This window comes from Malurus melanocephalus, unplaced genomic scaffold (assembly GCF_030028575.1).
Source record: "Malurus melanocephalus ecotype Western Australia unplaced genomic scaffold, MMel_1.1 scaffold_400, whole genome shotgun sequence".
Lineage (NCBI taxonomy): Eukaryota > Metazoa > Chordata > Aves > Passeriformes > Maluridae > Malurus > Malurus melanocephalus.
This window is the reverse complement of record NW_026623632.1, coordinates 187,020-209,904: the sequence shown is the minus strand read 5'-3', so window position 1 is coordinate 209,904 and position 22,885 is coordinate 187,020. Positions and strand designations below refer to the sequence as shown.

Here is a 22,885-nt window from a genome sequence, read left to right as displayed (position 1 = left end):
TCAGCAGTTCTCATAATACCTATTCTTATTTAAGGAGTTCCCCTCTAATGATGGCATTTTGCCACTTCCCCTCTCCTTCATACAGTCCTTGTTGGAAAATGAAGGAAGAAGAGCTGTGCTTTTGTGACCATCTTCCATCTCCACAGATGTCACCTCAAGAGCATCCAAAGGATCTGTCATGAATTACACATATTCTTAAAAAAGTAATTTACTTYATTTTAGAGCAGATACAAATTCAGCGCTCTGCACTATCACAATGCCTGTGTGATACTAAGAAATCAGTTTTAATCTCTTTGTTTGTATCTATGCTGCCCAAACTCTGGAGTTTCCTCTGCATCTATTGCTCGCAATGTGAGACAACTGAGAGCTGGGATRAGATATAGAGCCTATTTCTTGTTTCTCTCTTGCCTCCTGTTTTCTCTTTGAAGAAGCCCAGGAATGTAGCTTGCAAAAGCACCAGACTGCACTGGATAGTGCTGGTTGATAAGGAAAACAGAACTAGGTGGCTTGTAGAATCTGTCACACTGTATACATGTAATTATTGTCTTTGGCTAATATAGGAATAGTGTTACCTTTTTTCAGAGGAGGAAAGTAATGTTAGGAATAATGAACCTTTAGTATACTGTAATAACAGAGGCCTTACACCTCTTCCTAAACACATTTGTTTTGAAGAATCTGTCTCAAACGGCTGTATACATATAGTTTAACTTGGACTTGATGATCTGAAAGTTCTTTCCCACTCTAAACAGTTCCGTGCTACTGTGAATCTGGACTATCAAGATTTATAGCTATCGAGTCCCCCTCGGGGTTCAAGTGCAATTGGCAAGATGGTACAAATAACAAATGCATGTTGAAATGTGACACTTAGCCAGGTTCAGATATGGTGCTGTTTTTCCCGGGGAGTCGAGTAGGAGTTCATCACTTTGCAATGTCTGTGAGTCATGCCAGCAGCACTGGCACCCCGCGTGACCTTGCAGAGTGCTGTATCCTCAGCTAACCTGAGTGTCTCGGCCTCAAGGGCACGTGAGCAGCTTTCCCTGGGCCAGGTGAGTGCAAGCAGGGAATACTTGCAATCACTCCTAAAGCCCTCAGCAGGCTCAATGTTCCAGTGGTGTTATTGTTGTGTTATCGTCCAGCTCAGCTCTGGTTGGGCAATTATGGTTGACAAAAAGTGTCTTGTGTCTGCAGTTGCTTTCRTTATGAATAATATTTTAAAAGGGTTTTTTGTTTGTTTTTCAAAATAATTTGATTATTTGTGTTTTATTACTTGTGTTGTCCTGCCAATAACACCTGGGCTATGAGGAGAGGGTACAGTTGCAAACTATGGTAACAGCTTTAAGCTCTGCTGCTCACCCACAGCTGAAGCGTGACCAGCACCCGGGAGGGTTGGATATAAATGCTATTTGTGTCTATGGAACTTGAATAGATTATGAGCAAAAATTTGAAATAATGTTGTCTAAACCAACATTTTGGTCAGAGAAGTGGGATAAGGATGAATTCTAGGCAGAATAGTGAGATAAGCACCAAATYGAAGAATCATCTATCACTGCCACAAGAAACAAAGGCCACAAGTACTTTAACCCTTTGTGGTTTGTGAGGAGTCATTCACCTTATTTAACTCAGTAACTGAAAAGTAACTGAAGCTAAGTTAGCTTTTGCTTCAGTCCTGTCCTTCCTGATGGATCAGCTGAAGGGTTGCAGCTGGCAGCCACAGCCCACACGTGCAGCCTGGCTCRAGCTGGGCAAAGCTGGAGACTGAGAAGCTTTTTGGAAGTGAGACATGCTCAGAAACTGCCCTGTCTGGCCTTTCTTCAGTGCTGCATGCTGCAGCACTGAAATCAGCTGCAACAAATTCTTGCCTTCTCACCTAAATACCGAAAAAGTGCTATTGCTGTCAAGGTGAGCTGGCTTGCTGTACAGAATTAGTGAAGGGATGGGCATCTCTGAGAGGAGCTTGCACTTTAATGTGTTTCAACTTGAGCTACACTGGACGAAGAGCTGTGAGACAAGGGAGGCAGAAATTCTTGTGTGTGATTTCTCTGTCCCAGCTGTGCATGGCCTTGTSTGGGAAGATCTTCCCATCTCATCTGCAAGAAATGGTGTCTTGTTTCTAAGAAGAGCTGATGTGCAGGCRCAAACTTGGGAAAGTTTTTATTCTGAATATCTGTAAGCAGTTTTCATGCATTTCTTCCCCATGCTATTTTCCACATTACTGAAGACACTTYGTTGTTACATTTTGCTAAGAATTTACATAAAAGTTCTCCAATTGTACTAAACTAAAAAGCATTTAAATGTGTGAAATCCCTTTTCATTATGAATCCATAAGCTGTAAAACCTAGAGGCTGGTTTCCAAGAGAACTGCTGATTTGGATGTCCCGATTCCAGACAATCCAGTTAGAAGCATCCAAAATTAATTGATTTTCAGGAACTAATTAATAAGTATCATTTRACTTAAAGGGTATTTCTTTAGTATTTTCCATGTTGCTATCATAACATCATAGCCTGAGGTTTTAAGTTATGATGGAAAAGATGTAAGAGTTGAGGAAATTGTATCATTATTCCTTAAAGAGTAAAATTGCCTTTTTAACTATGTGGTATCATGTTTCTTGGCTGGACTAATTCCTGCCAYCTYATGAAATATTATCTGCATTCTCAGAGCATGTCCAATTTAGACATTTTTCTCTGTAATACCATGTAAAATKCCTTTTACATACACATTGCAGTCCTTGCATTTGCACAATAAGCATTGTGTATTTTCTAGAAAACATGTATTCCCTCTAATGCCCATGCATGGGGAGTAGTATGTGTGCAGGCATAGCAAGGCAAGCCAACACACCCACTGCCACACATTCACTTCAAGAGCATTCAGAATTAAAACCATAAATGTCAGGCAATGTGAGACTCCCTCTCTACACCTGCAGCTGCATTACCTATGATCATTGTTCAAAAATTAAGGCTGGACACGAGTTGCAATCAAGTGTTTTAAAATTTTCCTAATTATTCTTTAATCAAATCTGTGAAGAGAATTTRCAGCTCTCAGTATGGTGCGATAACAATTCCTCCTTTAGAGCTGAGATCTCTCATGTGTACTCTTCAGCCAAGAACTTTCTATGCCCTGTCTCCTGCTTTCTTTCCTTTTGCTGGATGCATTAATTTAATAGAGTGAGAGAATATAGTTAAAGACTTCAGAACTAGGARCTTCTTTATTGTAAAGTTCCATAATCTCTTTTGTAAATTTATTTTGTATGTTTGATCTATGCATAAAACATGAGTAACAAGCCTAGAAAATACATGAATCTTGATATTTTGGTTCAGYAAGTCTCTTAAAAACTTTTTCTCACTTCACTCATCAAAAACAATCTAGAACTTTGACCAGGCTTATCTATTTCTATATTCAGCCTATGATGGAAAAAGAGCTTACAAGTATTAACAGCTACTCCATAATGATGAGACAATTAATGAAATACCTCCAAATAACTCTAGTAGATTTTAATTGCTTTTTCCCTATATGAACCTGAGAAATTAAAACAAATCCCATTTAGATAGGCCAAGTTTTAGGGGACAGTTAATGACAGAAACAGTGATTACARGAAAGGCTACCTCAAAGAGCCCGAGTTCCACATCAGTAACAAACTGTTACTGATGAATCAAGAAGATAAGACTACCTTTACGGACAAACGGGAAAGGGTCTAAAAACAGATATTCCTGTTAACAATGGGAAAATATCTGGAGAAAAGCCAAAGTCTCATTTATTTGTGCAGCCTTTACGGAAGAAAGTATAATGTATGGTTGCCATGCTAGGAATATAGGAAAGCAAATTAGCAACTGAGAGGCTGTTCAAACAGAAATCTGACTTGAAAGGTAATGTATRGAGTTTATAGGATTTGTACATGATGAAGCTTTTGTAATGCTTATGTGGCTGGTTTGAGGATGTTTTTAATGAGACACACAAAAGTGTGTTTTAACATGTGAAAGAGCAAGAGCACGGTTGGGAATTGGACTTCTTATCACAGAATTCAGCAAAGCATTGAAGGAGAAGAGGTATATAAATTTTCTGGTGATGGGAGATGAGGGACAAGGCCGCTGGGATCTGCATCTGGCCTGAGCCAGAGGAATTACTTCATTTGTTACAACCTTGTGAGCTTTCATGTGCTTGTTTCCCTGGGGSCAGGAGCTAAATCCTGTTGTGATGTGATGGCCCTTGGCTTCCGGGAAGCAGCAGATAGCCCACCAGTTGAGTGRTTGCCTCAGCACACCGGGGTGGCCAAGGCAGCTGCCTTCTACAATCTYCTGTAGGGTCAATCAAAGGGCAGTGTGATCAAAACTTCTGCTACAATTCTAGGGGAGCCATTTGGACTGCTGGGACTCAGGTCTAACACATTTTTTGCAGAGGGATGGATGATTGAGCARCCAGAGAGAGAGCAGAAGCAGGGACGAGAGTTCAGTGAGGACACAAGACCCAGGTCTTGTGAGCTTTCCCATCATTTGTACATTCCAGGGTCAGCTGAAAGTGGCAGATTCAGGTGTGATGGAGCCCACAAGTACATCAGCTGGAATTTTTACTGCCTTGTAGGATGTAGGCCAATGTATAGAGAGAACTTGATGGTGATGGGAGGTATTCACTGCAGCTGCTCTCTGCTGGCTGGAGCTAGAACTAGACCCCCACAGCTGTGGGGAGATGTATGTGTTCCCTGCTTTTGTCAACTGATAATTTCCTGGACTTCTGAATTAGGAGAGTCTAAAGTTTTACCTTACCATAAAATGAAATGCCAAGAGCATCAGGTCTGTAATTTAACAATAATCATGAAGCCAGGAAGTCACAGCTTTGTTTAAGTAAGACCCGGTTAGGTCACATCTCTTAAAAGTAAATGAAAAGGAAAGATTAAAGTGGATTCAGCAGCAAACGATTATCTTTGACCACATGTTATCAAGTAGATGGCCTTATGCCTTTAAGTCTAAGATAATTATGGTTTTCTCCAACAATATCCAATTACATGACGAATAACCTTGGCATCTAAGGCAGGAACCTCTGATATGCGTCACTTCTTACCTCAAGAAGACTGTTTATCAGAGTTATCAGTGCTGGCTGCTGAAAAATCAGCCTGCTATTGTTACATTCCCATTCAGAGCACGCTGTCTTCCAAAACATCTGAGCAGACCTGACAGACTGAGGCTGGGAGTGCTTTGACATACTCTACCAGAGGGAACTCCTGGGGGGGATAAGCCAACTGCATTCACTGCACTTCCTCCTKCATAGTGTGTGCACATGTGGCTGGGGAATCCAGGGGAAGTCTCTCCTATGAGAGACAAAGCAGCAAATACATTTAGGAAATCTTCAAGTCATATTTGTGATTTGCACTTATTTTACTCCAAGTTCTTGTTAAGGCCAGTAGCTACAAATTGCAAGGACAGAAATGTCTTGCACTGGGAAAAAAACCCCAAAACTTTTATATACAGGGAACAATCACTCCACAAAGARAGAAGCATTCAATTTCTGACTAGCCTTAGATCCTATAAGCAATAAAGACTGAAAAGCACTATTAGAACAATAAGTGTTATCATTAAAATGCTTCCTAAGAATAGATTAGAAGGTGATGTCGATTGTGCAATAACATATTTTACAGTTTAGAATAAGAGTCACTGTAAATTGGAAAAAGAAGGCATGAATTTAATTACAGGATTGTTTGGGATATTCATTAATATAAATAGCTATTTAATGGATATTATTTATTTACCAATTTAGCTATATAATGCACTAATTAAACAGAKATTTGCACTTAATATATTTAAGTCTGGTTAGAATCTTGGGTTATTGGTTTAAAAATGTCTACTGCCACAAAGAGAAGTTATCTTCCCACCCCTTTGCCAGAAAAAGATAAGCTTTTGACTCATAACTAATAAAACTTGTGTTAATAATTAAAGAATGTTGATGATTAGAAGTGGCCTACAGCTGCTATATATGGATATTACAGAAGAGATCTATCAGTCCCTGTTTCTCAGCRAATGAGAAAACACGGCATAGGTCATCAAGATGTTACGGACTAGATCCACAAAATGTTCCTGAACGGGGATTTTAGAATTCCAAATAGGATTTTGTGCTTAAATCCAAGGATAAGACCCTGAAAACTCCCACTTAACTTTTGTTTGACATTGAAAATGCTTCAACACTGCTCGGCACAAATTTCTTGCTGTTTTTTTGCTTTTTAACTTTAGAATCCAGGCGATGCCTGAAGGATTTGAGCGTGAACATACTCAAAAGAACCTCAGGTTGAGACAGAGCTCAGAAGCCACTTCTGCTTTCATATTTTCATCCTATTTGCAGCCAGATRAGAAGCACTTTTACTGGAGTCCCCTTGGGCTCACTCCAGTTCATGTTCTCAGTACAGCTCATCACAAGCTCTAGCGGTGACCATTACAAAATAAGACCAGGAGGAAAAGAGATGCCTTTTCTTTATGTAACAATAAAACTGAGCATGGAATTTATATATCAGCTTAACATTTAAAAGGTTATCCATAAATTGGGGGAGCAGATTAAATTTCACTGTCTGCCAGGAGGAAGGCTTCTTCCACTGCTTGTAGCTCCAAGCAGAACACCTTGCCTGCAGCTTTAGGTGAACTGAGCAAGAATAGCCTGTCTGTGCCATAAAAATTTCAAGATTAGTTGTTTATGTGTACACAAGAGTGAAATTATTTTATAATGTAATGGTTATGACATATGACATGCATTTAGGATGAGGTAGAACAGTAATCTTGTCTGAATTTCACAGACTTCTTGGATTTTATGACATGGACTTCCATAGGGGACATCTAGTTCAGAGACCACAGCTTAGGAATGCTTCTTCAGCAGTGTGTGTGATTTTAGCTGGAGCAGATTAACACAGCAGCTTAATTTTAAAATGCAATTTATTTTTGTCTTTTAAAGCCAGCCTTTTTTATTTAAGGTTTTTTTAGTTTAAATTTCAAGTAGCTTTACAGTAGCTCTCTATGGTTAACAAATTGGTCAGGTGYTTGTGAGCCAAATGAAATGCAGGACTGAGAGTCCTCAAGCAAACAGGGAATGTTTGCCATGAGTTTGTTCTTATTATTTTTCTAACTGGCTGATAACCTATGTGAAGATGCTTTCAAAGTTCCACTGGGACTGGAGTGACTATTTCAATACTTTATAACTTTAAAAACTGAACCTGCAGTTTTCCTGTTCCAGTGTTGCTACTTTTGTTGCATATTTGAGTTCCCCATTTGAATCGGCATTTGCACTTGTCAGGCAGACTCAGGCACAAATTGCTGTGATGTTTTGCCTTGGAAAAATTACAAATAATTTGCTGCAAAGTCTTGCATTACACACCAGCCAACACTTTAGGGTAGCTTTATGATGACAAGGAAAATGTAGACAAAGAGCTGTTCTACCAAGCAAGATACATTCATTCTGGTGGTCTGGCTTCGCAAACTTGATTGAAAACAGCTTCTTTCTTTGTTTGTTTTTGGGATAGTCATAAGGGTAACTGGCAAGTGTTTGTGCACCAGCACTCGTGGGAGAAAACAGCCTGGAACGTGGGAGCAGATGTTGCATTGGCCAACTCGAAACAGAGGGAAGATGACTAAAACCCTCCTTGATTCTCATCCGTTGCCAAATTAAATCCAATTTAGAGCAATGTGTTGCCACACATTGCACCAACAATTAAAGAGGATAAAAACCCCTGACTTATTTATTTTAAAACTGAAGAAGTCCTGTTTTACAGTATCGTAACAACTGCTCTGACAAAAGAGATGCTGCAGGATCAGTGAGCAAAGGGCATTAAGAGCAGAATTTTATATTTTGTCGAGCAGACAGCTCCTCCATCAGCAGGACACTCTCACAAGCTGCACAACAGTGCTGATCTACAGCTGATTTAGGCACTGCATTAGCTCCRTCCTTCTCCTTACATCATCGATATCACTGTGTTATTCCAACTCATCTTCCTTTATGTCAGATGAGTTTACTACCACAAGACTGGGTCACTAGAGATCTTATTTGTTAGCTCTAAGTGAGTAAGCTCCATAAAGAAACATGGTAGAAATGGAAATTTTGGCTACAAACTATTTTAATCAAAGATTTCCTGAATTCCACAGGGATTTTTCTATTTGTCAGAGCAGTTTAGTGCTCATTTTCCTCCACAAACAAACAAAAAAAATAATTTTTCATCTGTAAATGATTCACAAATGCTGTAGGAATTCTTCAGATGAACCTTAACATGTCTGTCTCTTTTTCCCATTTTTCTTCTGTGACTGAGGTTACTCAGCCGAGCTGAACTGCTGTGAGCTGTCACCGGGGACTCCTGTCACATGCTGGAGTAACTCAGTGAGAGACACAGTGATGCACCTCCCACATAAAAGACTGAAGCACACAGACCTTCAACAACCCCGCCTCTTAAACACCACATCAACTTTTCTGAATCTAAAGCTTGTTGCCAGCCAAAGGATTTCTGCTAAAATCTGCTGGATTTGGGTCTCAAGTTTTCATCTTCTACTGAAATATAATTACAAGATCTAATTTCAGGAAGACAATTTTTGTCAAACATTTCTGAAGAAATTCTTCTTCAAGCCTGCTTAGATGCATACTTGTTATCAAAGGCAGGCAATTTTTTGAGTGGAAGAGAAGTGAGCATAGTGACAGCAAAAATAAGGACAGGAACTGAATGATGGGCCCTGCCTATRTGAACCTGTACCTCTGGTGTAGCTCCTACCAATGGAGTTAAATATGTCCATAACATGAGATCCTGCATCACATCTTGTTACTCTTGAGGCAGCTTCAGCAAGAACATAAAAACCAGATGGATAAAGGTGCTAGTATCTTAGTAATTCCTGCAGATGATCTTTCCATTTCGAGRAAAGAGCTTTCTGGCTTTCTGGCAGGACAGCGTTAGAGGGATTTATGCTGTTTTGCAGAGGGAGGACTTGAGGCTGCACAGCTGTCAGGCTAAAACCTTTCTAGAACTACTACTGGAAATTCACTTAAAATTACACACCCTCCCCCAACAAAGATTAGGAACAAAAAATGTCAAGTAGGAAATGTACAGGGTGAAGAGAGAATTGTGGTGCTTCTGCTTAAAATCAAAATCAAACTCTCCCCCATCCCATTCTAGGATCTCAGAAAGCTTTCCAGCACACATCTGCCTCCAGTTTCCTCTTTGTTTATTCAGTTATCAATTATCAAAAGACTTTTTGTTTTGTCTCAAAGAGCTGCACAATTTGAAGCAACTGTGGTATCTAAGRTGGTTCTGCCTAAACCAAACACAGATTCCTTCATGTCACAGAGAAACTGGTTTGGATTAAAATAAAAATATCCAAAACCAATGRCATTTTCTCTCTAAACTGTTCTGCGGGCTATTATAATGTCATTTCCCCCGTGAAACAAATAGTACACAGACTTCAAAAGCCCTGAGTCTTGCTCTCAAACAACAGAAAATAAATGTGATTTGACATAATGATTTATGATTTTTTAAAGAAAAGTGAAATATGTTAACAATTAAAGTAATGCAAATTTGGATTCTTCTGGCTCCTAAAATATTATGGCATACTTGCCTCAAGAGCCCTCTAGGACAAATGTACAATGGCAGCAATTGCACTTGTGCCTTAAATGTGGTAGCTCCCTGGACRTATCAGCACCTCTGATAAAGCAGATTCATGTCTGTTGTTACATGCTCTGCTGATAACAAGGAATTACAATGAATTACAGGGAATTACAACCAGCATCTGCTGGTTGTCTTCYTTTTCCAATAGAGCTCTGTCAGTGACTGCTATTATTGCATCATGTAGCTACTGGCTGGGAAGTCAAAAAATTTGTGCTAGCCCTTAGCTTACTTTCACATCTTCACAACTCCTTCCATAGCAGCAGTCCCATGGTGATTTTAATTGAAAATTTACAGCGTGGCCAAGTGTACTGGCAACACTTCTTGAGGTTTGCAAAGCAAAGCCAAATAATACYAGTTTAACGATGGTTTTGTTGTGTTGCAGATACTGACCCAATTTGGTGAATATGTAACTCTGCAAACCAATAGGTAAAGAAATTATGTTCCATTAGAAAGTCTTCACAGGGCAGTTAGAGCTGAGGGAAGTAAAATTTGTGTCTGTTTCTTAGACAATGACCTTTCTCTTGACAACTGCCTGTCTCAAGCATCAAAGTTCTAGAACACTTTCTGAGACTTGACAGTGTTTCCAGTCATGTACCTTAACTATAAATTTGTGTTCCTACTTTTGTAGAAACCTGAAATACAACTCATGGAGTGAAAATGCACAGGATTCTTTTTGAGACAATAGAGTATTTATCAACAAAAACAATAATAAAACAAATGTATTTGTATCTGTATGAGCTATCTTTACATATCATCTAAGTGTCTAAAAAGACACTTGAAGGTAACTGTCCTTCTGTCTGCAAGGTAATTCTTGTCATGATAATGTTATACAATTCTGCTGTCAGTTTATGGCACTATTTTCAGATGGAGAAGTTGATTCTAGTCCACCAGTCCTTRCTTTCTTCTAAGAAAAGTCTGCCATTAAAATGTGCGATCCCAGTATTTCTGAGTTCCTTTCATTAGCACTGTCTTATAAAACAAAAAGGTACCTCAATAATAATTTGTCTTATATATGCATGAATAAAATGTGAGGGTYTCATTATTGTATGCCAATAAACAAAGCTCTGCAATATGAATAATTCCTTTKAATTAAGTGTTAAATTAAATTTGCTTTATATTAATCTTGTGCTTAATTTATTAAGTGTGAAATCCTGATCTAAAGCTGAAAATCATTTCACTTTATGTTTCAAAAAGGACAAATTTCTCATTGGGCTAAATCATATTTGCCATCCCCCATCAACTTGTCCTTGATGTGAGTGCATCAGACAAATTCCTGACAATGTTGTAGGCTGCATGCACAGATTGATGGAGTGTGTACTGGAAGTAGGCACACAATAAGCACACGCTTGCAGCCTGTCACAGATTATGAATTACATGCATCCTAAGCACCCTCAGTTGAATCTTAACTGAGCTGAATGGTCTTGAAGGAAATTTGTGGATACAGAAGTGTGTGTGTGTTCGAGCAGCTGTTGGGCTGAAGTCCCAATGGGTGTTGACTCTCTGGCAAGGTTCAGAGAAGAAGGAGCACAAGAAGAGMAGATTGGCTGAGTTAAACAGCTGCAGCAGAGGCCCCCAGGTCTGCAGTGTGTGTGCTCTGGAGGATTTTGTTTGGACTACTTCTATTCTATGTCCATGGATTAGATGTCTAGTAGCAGAATTCACTAGAAGTGCTCCCAGAGCACAGGGCTTGCTTTTTTACRTGTGAAAGCCTTGATTCCAAGACTGCTTCATAATGCAAAACAAAGTTTGCTCTAATTGGCATAGAATCTCAAGAACACACTCACAAAATGATCTAAATCACTACTGTGTATACTTTATTTACAAAAATAAATTATAGAGTACCCTTCTTAAAAATTTTACTGTGGATTGATGTTTACAATGCTCTGAAAATCAAAACTATGTTTCACATGTTAATGGCAGAATTTAGTGCTCATATCTAAAGATTTCATAATACAGTCAATTTTTCTACCCATGGGGCAGTGTGCTGGACCCATTAAGCATTTGAAAAATCCTTTGTCATGCTTTCAATTTACTTTATTCAACTCAAATTCAGGAGCTATTCAGATGTCAGAAAATATCCTRTTGCTATGTCACAGGTGGAGAGAAACAAAGAGAGAGTAAGAGAAATGAAGATTTCACGAAAATAATRAGGAAAATAATTCAATTAATAAAAACAATTTTCCACAAATACTTTTCTATAAATATCCAGAAAATTTAGAACTTGATTTTATGTTAAAACCCAATATATTATCTTGCAGGTGAAGTTGATTAGCCTATTTTTTAAAGTATAGGGAACATTATCCCATATATTTCAAATCTTAGTGCTTTGACCACCATGAAAAACAATGTCTGTACCCCAGGAGTAAGATTATTCTCCTCCAACTGCTCCCATCCACATTTCAGTTTCTTGAGGAGTCACTGGGTGAAATAGGCAGTGTCTAGGTAGGATTCCTCAGACCAGTTTTATATATCACTTTTGCAATGATCTAAGTCTGAAGGAAGCACCTCWTTCTTTTCTGCTACAAAAGGGATGATGGCTGTAGACTTTTAAATTAAAGGGTTTTTACAGAAGTTTACAAATATTCTGTTAGATTAATTACATCCCATCTGTCTTCAGCATTGTTTCCTCTGCCGACTGAGAAGAATGCCCTGTAAGGGAATTCCAGTAGGAGACCTCTCTGAACTTTCCCGTAAGAAATACATTTATCTCTTGACATAGCCAGCTGTGATTTAGAAATTCCATTTCTTGTTGCTAAACAGAATTTCTATCATTTACTACCAATATTCACAGTCCTACTCCATGATTTCATAAGCCCAGAGCCTCAAGTGTTTGGATCAGATCAGGGCTTAAGCATGCACAGTTCTGGACACTGTGAATAACTCTGGCAAGGAAACTTATTTCRATCTCCTTTTTTGGCTCCAGCAAGAATATGCAAATACATGTTAAGGTAGTTTTATGATCAATGGATGATCTAACAGAGCAACTTCATGCTTTATGAAATGTACAAGAAGACAACAGATTACAGTTAGAAATGACAATTTATTATTAAAAAAATGTTTAAAGAAAAAGGAAGCTAAAGCCCTCAAGGAAAAGTAGTTACTCAGCTAACAAGGCAAAAGAACAGCAGGGTTTTGATTTGGTAGTTTCCTTTATTTATACCAGACATGAAAATATTCCTACAAATATTATACTCCCAATTCTCAGTAAGGATGATGAAATTATTAGCAGTATTTTAGAACAGCAAAAACTTTTACCTCCAGAATATGAGACATCCTTATAACATAAAGCAGAGAAGAATATAGGGAAATGCCTTCTTAACCTGAGAATTTTATGAGCATGTACAGCCAGGAATTGAGTGCTTGAAAGCACAGGATTTCCAAGGCTTTCTCAGACATAAATCACTCTTTCTAAGGGTAGCTACACAATAATCTGCAGGATATTGCAGAGTATCACCAAGTAATAATTAAAGAAGCAAAGATTAATTGCTAGAGATGAGCTCAAACCACAAATTATAAATTTGAACAATTTGAATCTAATTTTGAAAAGCTTTCTCTGGAGATTTCATTATGCTATTATGAAGGGATTGCTGCTGTAAAACTGTGAATAAGTGTTTTCWTCTCCAATTTGGTCCCCAATTTGGAGTTTCTTTCCCCCCTCCCCATCTTTTGAGAACATTATTACAGCAGTACAGTTAGTCACAGCAATTTTCTGTACAGCAAGTACTTTGGGGAACACAACCCACTCATAACAGTTTGGACAAAGAAGATGGGAAACTAYGTGAATGCAGTCCGTGTTTGGGCACGAGGTTAGGCATGAGGAAAAATCAAACTGTGAGGAAGCAGASTGAATAGGCACTTGAAATCTATTTTCCAACAGGGGATCAGCAATAACTCATGTGACAAATACCATGAAATAACATATGAGATCATCTTAAGTAAATCAATCAAGCCACTGTTCCTCTGCTTTTCTAAGAAGTGCTTAGTTTAAAAAAAAAAAAAAAAAGGAAATGTCTGTGAAACAAAACTCAGGACTCTTCTTGTCTCACGCATGTGTGCTTCCCCAGATGCAAGGGCCTATTTCTTATCCTGCTGGAGTCATATACAGCATTTGTCCTTGTACAGGGTCAATAGATAAAACAGCACTTAATCCCAACCTGTGTTTCTTTTATTTTGGTGGGTAAGAAAAAGGTGAGTGCCGTGAGGTTTAATTGTTTTAGGATTATGAAATCTCAGAATTAGAAGTTTGAACTTCCACTAGATTATTACATGAATGGACAGCAGAATGCAACCCTTCTTTCTGCAGCATGTTTTGGACAGAAAAGGAGACGCTGGGCTTTGCAGCCCGCTAGAACTTTCAAGTATTTGTAGCCATGCTTTGAGTGCAACGGCTGGACAGACTCGGAAATCTGTAGCTTTTTTCTAAATGTGGTACGTGGTGAGACTCTCAGACAAGTAAAAAACCCTTTTTGATAGAAAGAGAAGCTGAGGATTCAGGGTTTTGGAGTATTTCTAGTTGCGGGGCTGGAGGCTTTTTTAATCGTGTCTTCAGCTTTTGAATCTCATCTAGATCTCCTGGTCCMAATGAATGGCTTTTGCAGATGAGGGCAACACAATAACACTCTTTTCTAGAGAGAAAGCACATCATGCTATGCCTACATTATATAAATGCTGCCAAATCCTCATTGCTGCATTTTCTACAGGTACCCTGACACCCCCATCTCTTTCCTGTACCAGGCTTAAACACAGGATAAAACTAGATATRATTCAAGTTCATGTTTATGGGATAGAAAATGAAGAACCATAAATTACATTTAGAAAAGAGTTTTATGTGCCTGCTCAAAAGGCCAGGGCYGGTTTTTGTCTCCTTCAGCACCTTTCTGAAAGGTAAAATACTGCAAGAGAAGTAGTTTCAGTCTGACCTGATTTACAGGACAGAACAGGATAAACAAGTGGTCACTGTCACTCAACTACCAGCCTGTATAATTACCTAAAATAGCAATTAGATCAAAATTAGTGAAATAATAAGATGCTATTACAGAACTGCTCTTTCAAATATTCTTAGGGCATCATGAATTTAAATCTATTTAATCTTTTTCTTTTTTATAATTTCTTACCCAAATTAATCAAATAATCATGAAACTAGAAKCTGGATTTGATATTTACATTTTTTTGTGGTTTTAGGCACAAATCTTATCATAGTAAGGACAAAGGGTTCCTACTTGTTTAACATGAAACCATAACACGGTGATGAAGTGGCGCAGTGATGGCATGTGTACACTATAAAATCCTTGGCAAAGGAGTCGCTGTTGTGGCCTCATGCCCACTGCTTTGCCACTCTCTGTCCCCAAGCAGCAATGTCAGCAGCCGGGCATCACTGCCTTCCACATAAAGCATGGGGCTATAGACCAAGTCTTTAGCTGCTCTGTACCACTGTGGCCACCAAATCATGAGTGTTCTTGGAGAAAACAGATGAGATTTAGGAAGTTTTGCATTTCAGGAAGATACAATCAACTCACGTCTTAAGTGACATAAATGAGCAATAAACTTCTATTTCAGTGATGGTAAGGACACAGAGGATCCACTTCTTAAAAGCAATTTAAAAGCATAGTTGCAACATTAGGAGTTCGGTCTTACTTTTAAATTGTGCTAACATACTGGAATGTTATTTTAGAGAAAAAAGGGAAAAGTGTTAGAAATTATTTGAAAATCTCTACCTTTTGTCTACTCAGTTGGGTAGAAGAACTACAGTTCCATAGGTCCTATCTATACAATCCTGTTCTCATTGGAATAAATTGTTAGTAGAGAATAGCAGTTAGACTATGAAATATAAGTGAAAAACTTGAAGCATTGACTTACATGTTTAAATTTGACTTTATCTACATTAACAGGATATCAAAAGGAGACATGCTGTTTATCTTTCTGTATGCTTTCACACCATTGCTTTATAAATGGAAAAACCTGCTTCTCTTCATCCTGTGTTGCAAGCTGCTCATGGAATAGAAGCCTATCTTTTTGTAGGAGACATCCTAAGCCTCTCCCTTCTGACAGCTATGAAATTCTGAGTAATCCTGATGGGCAGTGTAGCAATGAGTATAGACTTCTTGCTACTCACTGTAGATTTTAGGCCTTTTCCCCATAAATATGTTGCTTAACTTTGCAAAACTTAATTCATGTGCTTATTTTCATCTCATTTGCACAGACAGTATACTTAGTCTGCATAAGGTCAAGCACATGTGTAAGTCTTTGAACGACTGGGATAGAAATAGTCCATATATTTGACTATTTAGAACACCATTGCTCATGCAGGACTATCAGTTTCAGTAGAAGTTTTGCGTTTCAGAGAASTTTTGGGTCACATTTCAAATGAAGTCAGCAAGGGCTCCACGAAGTTTTGCACAACTGCACTTCACCAGTGCAGAACCATTTGAGCAGATGCCTCATTTCTTTTTCTCCCTTTGCTGCAGGGCAAGTTGACACATTTAATTACTCTTAAGTATTTTTTTCCCCCATTAAGTTACATGGTTATTTACCTGATCAAGCTTTGCAAAGTCAGTTTTAACAGGTATTTTTTCAGCACCAGTGAAGGTGAGTTCAATGGTTACATAAGGCAGACACCAGCCAGCCAGAGCCTTGCCAGTACCCCTCTCCTGGCTTTCAACACAGTTGTTATTCCAGTAATGTTGCTCTCTCTTAAGCTGTGGCTGCCAACCCTGTTCAAATGTGCAGTGGTTTTCTGCTRTGGGCAAAGAGCCACCATGACTGGAGCTGGATCCATGAAACTAATTTAATGGCTAAATGCTGATTCCTTTACCCGTAACTCTTTRTAGGCAATAGAAGGGGGAAGTATGCCACCAAACAACTTTTGGGGGSGATGAGTGAGGTAGACAGAGTGAGGTAGACACCTCTCTGTGCTGGAACATGRAAACGTTTATTGCCTCAAAGCAACAGAGTTATGTACTTGTTGTCTGGAGAATTTAAAAAAAATGGTGGCATTGCCACAATTTTTTAAATAATTGTTTGGTTTTTTTTTTAATTAATTTTAATAGGCTATTTGTGAGGAAACTACTTTTATTCCAAACAAGGATTCATCTGTCTGCTTTTTCAAGGATTACGTCTGCACCAAATGGGAAACAAAACTCAGCCACATCATTCCTATCTGCATGGAATTTACAGTAATGAAAAGAAAGCACCTCAACCTTTTGCCATTGGGCATCTGGAAGGCTTGTATTTTCATCTTACCAACCAGTCCTTACTGAGGGTAATTCACATTTCCCCTGGAAGAATTTCTGCAGGCTGCAGAGTTGGCCAGCAAGAGATGTGACSTCCTCCAAATCTAGCCAGCATTTCATTTAGAATTAAAGACTAGATCTGGTGGTGAAAGACTGCTTGCTGGAGCAACAAACTAAATAATTTGCATTTATCATCCATCCCCCTTGCTTCATTATCATCAATAAGGTTGAACAGATTAAAACAGAAGAGATGATTTAATTTTGTATGTGTTATGATGTGTTCTGCCTATTTTCTCTACAGCATGTACAAGGATAACCATATCTATTCTGTATAAACAGATATTTATTTATAGAAACAAATTTATACATACATATATATATGTAAAAATAGTGGTATTTATTTTATATATATATATATATATATATATAACCTGAAGTTTGCCTTCTAGTTGGAAGACATTTTTCCTTCTGTGTTGCTAGTCCTTGTGCCAGATATGGGAACTTACTTTTTCCAGGATACATTCTTAAAACTCAATGCTCTGCCACATGGAGGTTACTGAGTTAGCTTTGGGTGAGCTAGTTGAGAAGTGAGAACCAGTTAAGTTGCCTTAACTTTGGACTCTTACAAGCTCATATGCAATCCTTTCCAGCAGAGTTAATTGGCTTAGGCATCCAACCAGCAATTTTCACAGCAAACTAACCCAATTATCTCTGCATGATATGACACTATCATGTCCCAGCCCAGAACATGTCTGTCTGCATATGGGAAAAATTAACCTCACGTTGTACCACTGAAAATAGCAGTGGGTGCTTTAGGGAGAGGGATAGTTCCCTTCTGCCTTTCATAATATAAACCTCTAGACTGATAACCACACAGTGAGTACATTTCTATAATCTCAATTTTTGTGCTAACTATAATTTTTTAAGTCAAAATCATTATAAGTAAAGAACATGAGGAGCCCAGGGTTCTAACTTCYAGAGTGCAGCATAAAGTAGAAGTTTTTTGGCATCCTGTTCAGAATTATCAGACAATTTTTTTCATGGCTAAGAGCCGTCACTAATTTGATAACAGCTCCAATTTAAGCAGTACAGTTCAGATTTCCTTCCTTGCCCTGGAAGTGCTGATGAGCTGCCATTATCTCCCGACAGACTTGGAGATTCAAGGCTAACCTCTGATAACACTTTTATTGAGTGTGGTATTTTTATTACTTGCATTACTATAGAACCTCRGCTTCTCATTGTACTTTAAATTTATTCTTCTTGTTCCTAAGAAGTGAGGAAGCACTTATCTTCCCATTTTTCAAAGGAAAATGAATGTGCAGGGTTCAAAGTCTTATCCAATGCCATATTCAAGAAACCTGTGATAGATTTAGGACTTGAACACTTCAGGTCTTCAGAAGTTAAGGTGGGCAACTGACTGACTTCCTTCTGTGACAGTTATCAAAATTGTGTTGCTTCAATGGTACAACATATTGTCCTGGATTTGGCTGGGATGGAGTTAATTTTATTCTTAGTAGTTGATACAGTGCTATGTTTTTAAYTTAGTATGAGAATAATGYTGATAACACACTGATGTCATAGTTTTTGTTCAATAGTGCTTGCTGTGAGTCAAAGACTTTTTGGTTTCCCATACTCTGACAGTGAGCAGGTGCACTGAAGTTGCCAAAGGGATATTCTRTATCACAGAGCATCATGATCAGGAAATAAACTTCTCTGTGTGTGTGTGAGTGTTGGCTGGGAACTGTTGGTCACCCTGGTCAGCAGGTGGTGAGCAATCATATTGTGTATCACTTGTTTCTCCTGGGTTTTATTCCTCTCTCTCTTTTTCATTACCACTATTATTATTATTGTTTTTATTATTGTTATCATATTTTATGTTTCAATTTTTCCACTGTTCCTGTGTCAACCCACAAGTTTTACTTCTTTCTGATTCAGCTCCTGCAGTGTGGGGGAAGTGAGTGAGTGGCTGCATGGTACTTGGTTGCCAGCTGYGATTAATCACGACACGGAAGTGTAAAGAAACAAGCACAACTTAAAAAATAAGAGGGAAAACATAATTTTCTGTAATGACTTTAGTATAGATAATTACATTACTACTAAACATTTTCTGGTCAGAGCACATAGCTATTATCTATTTTATCCTCAGGAAACACTGCTAAGTGGCCATTTAATTCTRTTGTGTAAACTATTTTTTACTCTTGAATTATAAATATCCATCACTCTGATGCTCAAAGATGAGGCATTAATATGATTCTATGCTCTTAATCTCAGGTTGAGTGATCTTCAGGTTGAGTGCCTACTTTCACTGTAGGCATTGTAAGCATTTTGGCATTTTTCAATCTATTATTTACTGGTTTGTAGCAGGAAGATAGGATTTCTACTGCAAACCCAACTTGCTCAACYTTTATAGAAAAATAACTTCATACACACATAATCCATGTTACCTCAAGCAATGTGCACTCARTGGCAAGCCTGGCATTACTTCTAAAAATCTTTGAATTTGATGCTAACCCAAAACCAATAGCATRAAGCAGATACAGGCATTGTCTGTCAAAAGCAGCGACTACCATTKTAGAGTACAACTCAAAAATGTGCAGTTTCAAGTATAGCCTGATCTTGCATCAAAGATCCCTGAAGAAATACAACCAGTACTCCAGGCTCCTGTGCGTCTTTTCTCAGTAGAGTAATTATCCTTTTGCAGTTGCTGGGACTTGCCCTCTAGATTTCTGCCAGCACTGTGCCACTGTTACATTAAATGACAGCACGACTGTTTCAGCATATTTCAAAGACAGAGCAGTCCAGAAAGATGTCCCTCTCTGAAGGCACATTGCGMTTTGTTCACTGGTTACACCCACAGACATTAATAATGTCAGCTTTGCATTGATCAGTGACAAACTGTGTTACATTCTCTTGGAAATTCAACTCCCTTGTAAAATGTAAGATGGGCACTCCATGACACATTCCACACAAAGTCTTAGGCCTTTTAGGCTGCACAGTTTCTGGCTCCTGCTCTTCCCTACAAGTTTAGTATGAAAGGAAAGGTGYCCAGGATGGACACCCTAAGGCTTTACAATGCTAGCAGAACCACACAATTTCTGTGATAAATTGAGACAATGGTGCTTGTCTCCAGTAGTCACTCTCAGAGAAACCATAGTTTCTRCTGTGTTTGTACTTGTTAGTTTTTCCTTCCCACACCTCTTACAGAGCCAGTTCTGAAGTACACAAATTGCGCTTAAAGTAGTTTCAGCTCTGTACATGATTTGGGATACCTTGGGGTGAAATGTGAAATTCTATATCGTGGATGACACTACAGTCCTTAATTTACTAGAGATGTTGAAGAATAACAACAGCAGGCGAAATAATTTTTAATGAAAAAGATGTAACCTCTGAGAATCAGTTACACCTTTGGCATGTGCTCTTGGAGCCATTTTTACATTCCTAGCAGTTTCTTTACACAGCGCAGCATATGTTCTCATTCTTGTACGCATACATACCACAAGACATAGATAATATATATAACAGAAACAGGATCTTACCTAACTTAAACACTTCTTACCTAAAGCATTGTTTGCACTAAGGGGGATGTCAAGCTCCCAGTTTTAGACTGACTTGTTATAAAAATGCCAAAGGAAATGATGAACCAATCCATGTAGAAGGGTTTTTTTGTTCTCCTCTCTCCCATCCCCCATTCTTCCCCCTAATGCATAATAACATTTGCATGGATATAACTTCCCTAGAATAGAGTATTAGGAACTCAATTGTATTTACACTGTACATTATAATTGGCATGATAAAGGATCACAAATGTATCTTTTTTGTCAGCTTGTTCCATTAAGAACTTCTAACCATGGATCATTGATGTAACAGATCATTACGGCCCATTGTGTCAGTTCATCTGTTGGGATCTGTGCACCATAAGCATGACAGATTCCCTCTGCAGCAATTATAGTCTATTGTGACAATAGAATTTAATGAATATAAACAACAAACCACAAAATCTGTTATTACAGAGCATACAGCTCTGCACCCAGATGGGAATTAAGTTCGTTGACATTGCCAGTTGCAGTTTTTAAAAATTGTGGCTATTTCAATCTTCACATTATCAGATGCAATGCTCTAATTTGCAGCATATATTTATCTCTTCCCTGGTAGGTCCAAGGACTTCGAATTTAAAGCTTAATCCTGAAAGTGTTTCATGACTTAATTTTTTTTTTTTTCTGAGTAAACATTATCTCTTAGGTTTTTAGACACTTACTCCCTRCCTTTCACTGTGACACTAGCCATGCTGTTAATGTTTCAGTATTAGCATGGTAGACAAAACAAGCAATAACAACAAAATTGGTCACACAAATTAATGAAACATAGTGGAATATTCATGTATTGTTTCCAAAGAATAGACACTTCTATTTAATATTAATTTTTACAAAGCTACACCAGTGCAAATCAGTATAGTCATAGTAACTGAAATTTTCCCAATTGATGCAGCTGAAGGTCTGATCTGGAAACTTTTGTGAAATTAATACTGGCTTTAGAAGTACAGAGTGTCAGCTTTTGAATATGAGTTCTGGACTTAAGCACATCAGAGGTTCCAATTACAATGTTGCTACAGCTGTATTTTCATCTATGCACATGGACACTATTGAAATATATAYACTTTGTTTAAATAATTAGAAGTTCACCATAAAGAATATATTAATGAGGACTACATGTGGATGAGCTGTGTAAATGCCATTGTGGATCATCATGGTCATTATCATGTACTTTTGAGAAGAAATACCCAATTAAACATATTTCCATATACACAGACTTGAATAAAAAAGGGAGGAGACTYTTGCCCTTACCTAGCATGCGAACACATTTGGCATTCTGGTCAGGACTATCAAATGAGATTTCTCCGCACCTCTGGGGAAAAAAAAATAAGGGCATATTTAGTTAAAGACTCAGTGATAGTATCCCTGTCCTCATCCTCTGATACCTCTGTTTATATTTTGGCAACTAGAGATGTTCAAGGTGCGTTGGATAAATGAAAGTCTTCGCAGGCAGCTAAAGTCTGAGAAAAAAAGTGGACATTGCAAACGTACAAGGATAGGTCAGCGCTGCACTCCAGGGTGTTCACTGAGAAAACCTCAAGGTAACATCCATTGCCTTTGGATTTGTCTTAAGCCACTGTCTGATCCGTGTTAGTGCTTGTTACCATCAGACCCAGTCATTCAGGAGGCCTCATTTAGGACTGGTAGCCATTGAACCCTCTTTAGTGCGATGATTTGGCTGTCACACAGCTGCACCCTAAACAGGGTCTGTGAAATGATCCATCTGAAAACAAAACTCTGCTGTGCTGGTCCAGAATCTTGTATCTTTGTAAAAGATGCAAATATTTTCTAAGTTTCAAATATTTTTTAAGGAAAGGTGTCACAAAATGTGAACTCTCCATAATACTTATGAGTAAAATCAGGTTCTATAAGGWGCAAGTAATTTATACCTCTATGCTAAGATGCTTTGCTAATGAAAAATAATGCTCATATGTACAGGTGTGTTATCAAGACAGATGTCTGTCCCRATCATCAAGGATGATTCACTCCCTGTATATTCCCAATCAAAGTATGCCATTAGAGTTGTGATCAGCACGCAGAAATCTCGGGTTTTTTCAAAGACAAGATACCATTTTTGAGTTTTTGCAGGCAGGCCTGTCAGTTTAGCTGCCAGGAGAAACATGGTTGGTGTGGCTCATGGATCTGATCCAGCTTCAATTAAAGACAATCAGTGGACAGATCCCACTAACTGCAGCAGTGGTTTCTTCAGGTGCTACATGAAAGATTCCTTTTTGTATCACTGCACTCAAAGCTCATGGGAGGGTCTTAAGAATAGCCTCACATKTTATAGGTAAAGGTGGTCTGTACTTTCTTACCTACATACTCATGGTTTTGTATCTGTGATCAAACAGGAATAAAAGCAGAGTGARTAAAGCTTGGAAAAATTACTGAGAGCTGTCCATTTCCCTTCCTCTTTCTTTCTCTGTCTTAAGTACTTTCTCCTTTTCAGCACGTATGG

The 22,885-nt window shown here is 38.3% G+C and overlaps 1 protein-coding gene across 2 annotated transcripts in view; it reads right to left on the bottom strand.

The window, feature by feature from the left end:
- PDE7B (phosphodiesterase 7B) overlaps nucleotides 1-22,885 on the bottom strand; it is a 168,959-nt gene that overhangs the window by 92,014 nt on the left and 54,060 nt on the right. For both annotated transcript variants that reach the window (XM_057379304.1, XM_057379305.1), the window contains exon 3: nucleotides 21,679-21,739. In XM_057379304.1, the coding sequence (XP_057235287.1) occupies nucleotides 21,679-21,739 (61 nt within the window). The remainder of the gene's footprint in view (nucleotides 1-21,678; nucleotides 21,740-22,885) is intronic.